General features: G+C 55.9%; 3 protein-coding genes across 3 annotated transcripts; 1 reads left to right on the top strand and 2 right to left on the bottom strand.

Moving 5' to 3' along the window:
- Window positions 1-5: 5 nt before the first annotated feature.
- Window positions 6-400, top strand: BDZ99DRAFT_517629 (uncharacterized protein; the record flags this gene model as incomplete). Its single annotated transcript, XM_033725198.1, has 2 exons — window positions 6-196; window positions 376-400. 2 exons carry the CDS (start codon window positions 6-8, stop codon window positions 398-400), a joined length of 216 nt encoding a protein of 71 aa, XP_033580324.1.
- Window positions 401-1,439: 1,039 nt separating this feature from the next.
- BDZ99DRAFT_486621 (serine/threonine-protein kinase cot-1) lies at window positions 1,440-3,653 on the bottom strand (the record flags this gene model as incomplete). The annotated part of the gene is made up of 5 exons (XM_033722790.1): window positions 1,440-1,740; window positions 1,888-2,367; window positions 2,421-2,677; window positions 2,733-2,976; window positions 3,028-3,653. 5 exons carry the CDS (start codon window positions 3,651-3,653, stop codon window positions 1,440-1,442), a joined length of 1,908 nt encoding a protein of 635 aa, XP_033580323.1.
- Window positions 3,654-5,249: 1,596 nt separating this feature from the next.
- On the bottom strand, window positions 5,250-8,659 carry BDZ99DRAFT_556909 (uncharacterized protein; the record flags this gene model as incomplete). Its single annotated transcript, XM_033727190.1, has 3 exons — window positions 5,250-8,217; window positions 8,286-8,378; window positions 8,454-8,659. 3 exons carry the CDS (start codon window positions 8,657-8,659, stop codon window positions 5,343-5,345), a joined length of 3,174 nt encoding a protein of 1,057 aa, XP_033580322.1. The 3' UTR covers window positions 5,250-5,342.
- Between the last annotated feature and the right edge of the window lie 748 nt (window positions 8,660-9,407).

Here is a 9,407-nt window from a genome sequence, read left to right as displayed (position 1 = left end):
CCAAAATGTCCACCTACGTCCCCCCCACCACCACCGCCGCCGCCACGACAACCACCACCGCCGCCTCGACCGGCGAAGGCCGCTCCGTCGACTACACCTGCGGCGACTGCAACGCCGCCGTCAGCCTGAAGCGCGGCGAGCCGATCCGCTGCCGCAGCTGCGGCCACCGCGTGCTGTACAAGCAGCGGACGAACCGGTGAGTTCTGTGCTGTTTCATACCTCTCTGGAGGAGGAGGAGGAGGAGGGGGAGGAGATGGTAGGGAGGTAGTGGGGGCTGGGGGCTGGGGGATGATGTATTGGGGGAGGAGGAGGAGGGAATAGAGCGGAGAGAGCTTTGTTTGGGGAGGGCGAATTAAGCTAACCCGGGATTTGCAGGATGGTGCAGTTTGAGGCGCGGTGAGCCCGCGTGGGATGGAATCGTGAGGGAGAGGCAGAGGGGGAGGGAGAAGGCGAGGAGGCGGCGCTACGATACGACGACGGCGAGTGGGCGGTGGAACTGCTATAAACTTGCCCTTCTACGAGAACGAACGACGGTTGGTGGATGCGATGAGATGATATGAGGGAGGGTTTCCTTTTTTGCGGGATTTTCGGGCGGGGATGGGCTAGGAGTTTCACGGTGTTTTGCATTTGCATGCGATTCCCCTACTACACGGCATTCAGATTCGGCCCCCTCTTAGGGTTCTGATCTTTTAGGAAGTGGAGGGAGGCTATTCGCGAAAACTTTTGCGAGAGACAGATACATGAGCATACGGAGGGAGGGGCGATTCTGGGAGGATCAGCATGATGGTTAAGACAAATTCACACAAAACCCTTCAATCAAGCTGGGACAAAGTTTCATATTTGAATGGGCTTGTCAGTTGACCGATGGCCCGAAATCAACCCCGCTACTTAGACGTCTAAACCCACCCTCCATTCCATTCATGCCCGCAAGCCCCAAAAACAACCACTTGCCGTGTCGTTCGTTTCCAGAGTAACCATCCGCCCTCGGTGCCTGCCATGGACCACTGCACATCACAGCCTAACCAGCCAAAGAAGCCTATAGCCATCCGTACGCCAATTATGGGAAAATAGAGGGGCCAATAGGGGGGAAATTAGATGGATAGTAGACACGGAATCGAAGCTTCAAAACGATGTGGGGCTTAACCAGGGCAGGAGAAAGAAGGCAGATAAAACAAGAGTATGCTGGGGAATCCATTTCAAAATGCTTTGCCAGCCAAAAGAAGATGCAAGCCCGTAGCTCCGATGGTATCGGATACGTACCTTACGAGTTGTATATCGTTCAAGAGCTGAACGTTTCCGTGCAATAGTAAGGAGGCTACACCGTTATGAGCTCCCTGCTCAAATGAAGTGCTTGTTCTTTGTCGTGTCGAACCGTGTATCCGCTTCGTTTCGTTATAAAAGTCTTTCCAGGCTGTTGATGCAACAGGTGCGGGAGCGCTCTAAGAACCTCGGAATGCGTCGAATCGCTTGTACGTATAGCCGATGAAGGGAAGGCTCATCTCGGCAGCAAGGTCGTCGCCTGCCTGCGCGGTCTGAGCGCGCAGGGCAGCGCTGTTGTCGTTCTGGTCGATTTCGTCGATCGGGAAATATTGCGTGTCGACGTTCGATGACAGCTTTGGCTCGAACGGAGCACGGATTCGGCGAAGACCGTCCCACTGGACGCCTCGGAAGAAGGGGTGTTGTTTGATCTCGTGAGCTCCACCCATACGACCCAAGCGATTGTCGGCGTCACAGATGAGTCTAAGACTGGTAAGCTTTCAAAACGAAGTGCCAAATGGCTAAGCCAAATGGCAATGAAGGAATGGAGAAGTAACTGTCGAAGAGCTGTGCTGGGGGGATTGCCGGGGGGACTGTGCTGGATTAGATAGAAAATCGGCCTTGGCCTACCTCTTGACGAAGTCTTCCGCTTCAGGGCCGAGCTGTTGGTCCGGAGGGAAGTGCAAGTTGCGAGGCCAGTCCACGATTTTCCGATACGTATCATGGGGTTCCTCGGCGCAGAAAGGTGGCCAACCGATCAGACATTCGAACATGATAGTTCCTACAGACCACCAATCACAGCTGTAGTCGTAGCCTTGTCCGCTGAAGATTTCTGGTGCGATATAGTCTGGTGTGCCGACAGTAGAATATGCGAGCTGTCGACGGGACTTTCGCCATGTGTTGATCTGAGAACGATTGCTGACCGTTAACTGGATCTGATCAAGGTTCATGGAATTTCGGTTGTCTCGGTTCGATTTGTGTGTGCCACCAGCGAGAAGCTTCTTGTAGTATCCTGCTTCATGCTCCTTGTGGAATCCGGTGGAGAGACCGAAATCTGTAAGTTTGATATGACCGCCTCGGTCGAGCAGGATGTTGTCGGGTTTGATATCACTATCACCGTGTTAGCTAGGATGAGGGACATTTCACTAGATTCAAGTACATACCGATGTATGAATCCCAGCTTGTGGACGGCCTCGATTGCCAAAGTGATTTCAGCCATGTAGAAGCGGGTGATGTCCTCAGTGAAGATCTCGTACTTGATCAGCATGGTCATGAGATCTCCTCCAGGAAGAAACTCCATCAGCATGTACAAGAAGGTGTTGTCCTGGAAGGTAGTATGCAGCTTGACAACCCAAGGACTGTCAGACTCGGCAAGAATGTCTCGCTCCGACCGAACGTGAGCTAGTTGGTCTTTCTTGAACTGTGCGTTATCAGTTAGTCCGGGAAGTCTTGCACATAAGAAACACAATACTTGCCATCTCAGACTTGACCAGAGACTTCAATGCGTAGATCTTGCCGTCATTCTTCCGCTGGACGAGCTTGACCTCACCAAATGCACCCTTTCCAATGATCTTGAGAGTCGAGAAATTCTCAGGCTTTTCCTTGGTCCTCAGGAAGCGAAGATACTCAGCCTCTGCCCGACGCATGTCCCGCTCCCGCTGTGCCTTGCGTGACTCAGAGATTGAAGGGTTGCTCTTGATTCCATCCAAATCGAGAGACCTATATAGAGTTAGGAATGTATCAAGTTGCTCGCGGGGTTTATAAGCTTACCTCTGGTTCCTGTCCCGCGCTCGTTGGACGCTGTCCTTGAAGAAAGTGCTGACAAGGCCAACCGACACCTTTGCCTGGCGGAGGACGTTCTCCGAGTACTTCTCGGCCGACTTTGCGGGTGGCTCCTCATCGTAGAGCGATGGGAGTCGAGGGGCATTGGGCATTTGCGAGTTGAGATAGCTGCTGTACTGCTGGCCAGTAGCTCCAGCGGTCCTTGGACGCTGGCTGGGGGAGGGTTGGCGGCTGTAAGGGCTCGCCGAACGGCCACCACCCAGGTTCTGGTGAGAGAACTGGTGGACTAAGCCATTGGTGCCGTCGTTGTACTGCGGTGCGCGGTAGGCAGCGGAGGGAGCTTGGAGATTACCCTGCTGCTGCTGATAGCCGGCCGAGTAGGCGGCCGTAGGGGGGGCGAAGTAGCCTGGGGCGTATCCATTGTTCGGCTGCTGAGTGCCCCAGACCTCCTGCTGGCCTGCCTGGTTGGGGAAGACAGGCTGGGGGAAGGTCGAGGGCGTGGTGGGATAGGCGCGGCCAGCGTCGGCGGCGTAGTTGGCATTGTTGTTGTTGCGGTCACTGAAGCCGAAGTTCAACTGCAGGCGGTTCGGGGGGTTGTTATTGTTGTTGTTCATGGCGACGGCTGCTGGCCCGAGGACGCCAGGCAAGTGTCGAGGATCCGCGTGCCCTGCAGGTGGCGTGCAGGCGGAGGAGGAATTGAGGCGGGAGGAAGGCGGAGGGGATATAGCACAGCCCTTTTTGGAAGTCGAGGTGGTGCAGGCGAAGGGGCAGCAGTCAGTGGCTGGCCGTGTCCAGCTCGCCAGCAGAGTTGGCGGGCGGAATGGGTGCTGGTGCGTGCAGAGCGGTGGACGTGGACGAGGTGGCACGGAGGTGAAGACGTCGAGGGCAAGACGTCGAGGGCGGTGGCTCTGGTTCAAGGAAGGGAGAAGAGGCCGACGTTGATGGCTAGCGTGGTGCTCGACGACTCGGCACCATGCACACGGAGGGGTTGATTGGACGCCGGAGGGTTCAGCGCTGGACTGAGGACATGCTGAAGATGGAGAAAAAGCGGTGCAGTCAGTCCAGGGGGGTTTGCGGGCAGCACTCAGGGCCTCCTGAGTTTCGTGCCTCTGCTATCGATACCAGGCCGAGTTGGGCCCAAACACATCCAGCCCGTCCATGGGCGGCGGAACAGCTCCCGCTGGCAGGCCTCTCCAGGGCTCCCGCCGGAGTCCCATGGGTCCAACTGCAAGACACGTGTGAGCGTCTGCCATGCTGCACCGCGCCCAGCGCCTCAACCACGGCCCTGCTCCCAGTAACGCCCGTATATCCACGCCGTGCGAGGTGGCACGACAGCGCGTCCGCATCCACACGAAGGCTGTCCGCAGCAGTCCACCGTCACGTCGCAGCACAGCGACGACCACGCCCGCCCATCGTGTCCAAAGCGCCGGCTGAGGGCGGGAGGAGCATCAAGCACCCCCCATCCGTTGCACCACGGCCCATCATCGCACCGATGTCTCATTGATGGATCCGCCGTCCGCCCGTCGAGGAGCTGGTCGTCGCATTGGCCGTAAGAGTCGGCCGCGTGCTGCAACTGTAGGCATTTTGCCGTCGAACAGCAGGCATCGGCGGCCGTGGTTTCAAACGCGGTCTGGGGATGCTCAACCACCGGCCTGACCATGCCACGCTGCATATCAGTGTACAGCTACGGCATGCCCTATTCTCACATCCGAGCAACACTCGCCGCGCAGACAGGCCAAACTCTGGCTCTGGGACGGCCAACACTCATTCACTGCGTAGACGTGAACCCGAGAACTTCAAGAGCACCATTCTCTCACCACCCATCACACACAGGACAAGGATCGGGGGGTAAGCTTGCAGTCGACATCCAAACATTAGATCATTAATAATAATACAGAGCTATATAAACAGTACAAAAGGGCATCCAGCCCGGAGTCCATCGAGTATGCCGTCGGCTACCTCTCCGGACGAGAAGGGTATATCGCTAGGTGGACACAGTCCCGATGCAGAGATTCTGAACTGCCTTGCCTCAAAGCAAACCAAACGTCGATCCGCGCTGCAAATGATGATGATCAAATGTGATTGGGCCTGTGGCCTTTTTAATCAAGCAAAGTGAACGCCGCAATGCACCAAGCCGGCCGGCTCCCGTGTAAATGCCGTCTTTAACAAACGCCGTATGCCCGCAGCCTCCGTGCCCAAAGGGCAGACGCCTAAAGGCATCTCAGGCAGAATGTAAGAAAGCTTCGTGTCGGTCCATGTGGTGCGTGGAGAGATGCTCAAAATAAATATGGTGCAGATGATTACTACATAAGAGCCTTGACTTTTTCACGCTCCGCAAGGATCGCGGCTTGCAAGTTTCTCGTTTGTCGCATGGCTTCATCCCTGTGGTTATATGCCGTTAGTACGAGTGCTGCGTTAAATAGGGTCAGAACCGAAGGAACTAACCTTTCAAATTGCAGCTCTGCCACCTCAATCTGCGCCATGTTCATCCTGCCAACTACTTCTTCCATCTCTCGATCGGCGTCAGAGAGCGCCTTCTCGAGATCTTGAACACGTGTCTCTAGAAGCTGGGTCTTCGTGGCCTCTGCCATTGTCATGCCGAGCCCACTCGTTGTCTTATCTAGCTTTGGCGATCGAAGTGCGAACATAGGCGACACGGGAGCAGTCGGCGAGAATCTAGCTGGGCTCAGTAAGCCAGACTTGGCTCGTCGTAGCTGCTCGCCTTGGCTCTCTTTCAAAGACTTTACTTCTTCCTCATGCTTCGCGATTGACTCTTCCGACGACTGTTGGGCGCTCATGACCTTTTCCTCGGCTGCTTTAAGCTTGCGCTCAAGCTCCACAATCGTCGATGTAGACTTTGCCTGTTCGAGCTCGCCTCGAGATATTGCGTCAGCTAAGCGCTTGCGAAGAGCTTTGTTCGATTGAAGCTGCGCCTGAACCTTGGCTGAAAGCTCGTCCATACGAGTGGCGGCAGCGTAAAGCTCGGAAGACAAGCTTTGTTCCTTTCCTAGATGTTCGATTTCCGACTTTTGCAAAGCTCGGGCTTTCAGCCGGTACTCCTTGGCTTCTTTTTGAGCGATATCTCTTTCGGCCTCCGCGTCGGATATGCTTTGCTTCAGTAAAGCCATCGTCCGTTCAGCTTCCTCGCCGGCAAGCCCTAGGCTATCTTCCGATTCCATGTCTTTAATTCGAGCAAGAGACAACGCATGTGTTGTTTGAAGCTCGTTGTAAGCCTTGTCTAAAGAGTCAGGAACAGCATCATCTGAACGAACGGATGTAATGGAGCCCTTCCTCTCTGGGACGAAGATATCATGCTCGGAGAGAAGGTCGCGAAGAGAGCTGGTTTCCTGCTGGGCACGGTCGAGATCCATTCTCAGACCACCCAGGCCCTTCTCACATTGCCACTTCTGCTCGAGAGCATCATCAGCACGACGTCGAAGGTGGTTAACTTCATCCCTCAAATGCTTGACCTCTGCGTGGAATGCAGTGCGGCGTGGGGTGACGCTCATTGCGCTGTCTCTTTCCATCTCAAGTGCCTTGATCCGTTTCTCGTATTCCTTAGCTTGATATTCCTGTCGGTGCAGAAGACTCTTCAAGGCGCGATGCAGGGCGTCTCTTTGCTCCTCAATCTCTTTTAGGGGATTCTGGGTTGAGTCTCGCTTTGCTTCCGCGGGTCTGTCCTTGACCGAGTTGGATCGAGAGAGAGAGCCTCGCTTAGAATTGAAAGCCGAACTGCGAGCAAGCGAGTTCGATCTTGACAGCCCTATCCGGGGTGTCACTGCCGGTGTAGTTGGCTCGGCTTCCTCGGCGATGGCCTTGAAGCGGTTTTGCTGTTGCTGTTGCTGTGCGAGCTCTAGTTGCATCCTTCGGGCATTTACAAGCGTCTGGTTTTCATTCCTTAGCGATTGGATCTCTTGCTGCATACGAGTGCTCTCATATATAAGAGTTTGGACTTCGGATGATTCTGCCTCTAGTCCCTCTACTCGGGCCTTCAATTGCGGCACAATCTCGTCTCGTAGGTTGTCTCTCTCGTTTCGATGCTGCTCGAGCTCTTGACGGAGTGCGGTCAATAAATCTTCGAAGTTCTCTTTCACCTGTCTTTCTTCAGCAAGTCTTCTCCGAGCTTCTTCTAGGGAGCTTTCTAGCTCCCTTACCCGTCCACTCTCATCGATAGAAGGCCCTCGCGAGCCTCCTTTATGGACTTTTTCTTCGAGAGTTTGCACTTGCTCTTCCAGATCCCTACGTCTCCGAAGCTCATCAGAAAGCCGCTCCGACATTGACACCTTCAGTGTTGCACGGTCTTGCTCAGCTTTCCTCCGTAGCCTTTCCACCTCTTCCAGTTTGCTCTCACTGTCTCCTATGGGATATCTAACAGAGCTAGCTCCGGAGTCAGAGTAGTAGTCGCTTGTTCTTCGGTTCACTTCCGACGTCATGTTAGACGAATCTATCTTGTACCGCTCGACCTCATCTTCCAGCTCCATTTCCCTTGCTATCGACGCAGCCAGCTCTGAGCTAACCTCTCGGAGTTCCCGCTCGAGCTCTTCAACGTGGGCGTTCATGCTGGGAGATGACGAGAACAGGGGTGTACCAGGAACATTAAAATACGAGTTGGGATTGTACGTGGAATTGGCCATTGGAATATCAAGTGCCGATGGTGCCCCTTTGTTCATGTTATTGGCGTCAATGTGATGTCTCGATAACGCGGGAGAGTGTGCTGGAGATAACGAGCGGTCTGAAAACGTAGTTGTGGGCGAGGTGGCCCCGTTTTGCTGTTGTCCCGACTTTGTCCAGCCGAAGAATGAGCCAAAGGTGGTGCCGCCGGGAGACTTCGGCTTCGATTGTTGCGTAGGATCGGGACCGGGAGAGTATGGGTCGTCGTCTAGAAAATCTGAAGTGACGCCGTCCAGCTGTAATGTGAGATTTGGCTGTGTTTCTGCTCTTTCTGCGGGAGTTTGTGAGGTGTATAGTGGCATATTGGGCATAGTCGGAGACCGCGAGTGCGAGACCTGTCCTTCCTCCCCCTCGGATATCGATCCGTGTGCCGTATGATAGCTGCTGAACGCCCGGTCGTGCCGTGGTCTTTGTAAAGTGTCCGATTTGAGGTTGCTCGGCGAAGGTTGGGCTAAGGGTAATGCGGTGGGAGGGACCGCTGTTAAAGGAGTGTGTCCGTGTGGATGTCTAGAAGGCGAGGCGCCCATTAGCACGGTGACGGAGAGCAATGCTTGCGGCCATGGAGGAGGGCTTACCTGTCTAGATCTCTGGGCAAGAAGTCCTCTTGGGTACTGCTCGCAGGCGGCGACAGGACGGTATCCAGACGCGGTGGCGCTTTCAGCGGCGGGCTGTCAATGGAGAAGGAGCGCTTGGAAAAGCCACTCTCAACGACAAGCCTAGGGCTGGCTGTGTATTCAGCCGACGAGAATCGAGAGGCTATTGGTGAGGCATTCGCAGGCAAGGGCTTCCGGCGCACAGGGGAGGGTGCGGGGATGGATGAAGTCTGCGCGCGGAAGGCAGCGAACGACTGGACAGCAACGTTTGAGGGCTTTGGTCGCGAAGTGAGGGTGGCAGAAGTCGAGTCTAGAGAGGGACCGCGGGCCTCCGTGGGAGGAAGTTGGGGTTGCATTATTCGTTACAGCGGTGTGATAGTCATGACTTTGCACAAATGCGGAGAACAAAGAGCTGGTGTGTCCTGGCGTGGCCGGAGGCGTGGTGGACTTGCCAGCGCGAGGCTCGAAAAAGGGGAGGCTTGGGGATGCGGGCGCTCGCTCCAGCGTGAACAGGCCGCGCAGTGCAGCAACTGGCCCTCTCGCGAGATCTGAGCGATGGGTGTGGCAGCTCGGCAAGGCGCTTGGGGATAGCGCGTGGCGTGAGTGGTGCAGCGAGTGGTTGCGGCTCGGCCGCCGTTCTCGGGGTGGACACAGCACAGGGAGCTGAGGCAAGAGGGCGGCTCGATCGGGCGCGATGCACGGGGCCGCGAAGATAACGTTAATGCAGGTACCGCCGTGTGATTCGGCGACGGAGCTGTAGCCGGCCAGGCCAAACCCAGCACGGGATGGCTGCTGGCAAGGGGATGCCGAAGGGAGACGGGGCGGGTGGTGATGGAGGTTGCGTGCCCCTGAGCCTGGCCACCGCTCCGAGCGGAACCTCGAGAATGGCCTCGCGACCGCGAGAATGCCATTGCGGCAGTCTGCCACTCAGACGCCCTGAAACACAGCGTTGCACTGTTTGCAAAGGCGCCAATCTGCCCTCCCACGCTGGCTCTGCCATGAATCCCTGGCCGAGTGGACGGCCCTCGCGAGCCAATTTATATCTGGCGCTTGCCGGTCCAGACACAGCAGCTCCACTCTACTCACTAGCAGGGAGGACGCTGA

Source organism: Mytilinidion resinicola (assembly GCF_010093595.1).
Source record: "Mytilinidion resinicola strain CBS 304.34 unplaced genomic scaffold BDZ99scaffold_5, whole genome shotgun sequence".
Classification (NCBI taxonomy): Eukaryota; Fungi; Ascomycota; class Dothideomycetes; order Mytilinidiales; family Mytilinidiaceae; genus Mytilinidion; species Mytilinidion resinicola.
This window is presented reverse-complemented; position numbering and strand designations above follow the sequence as displayed.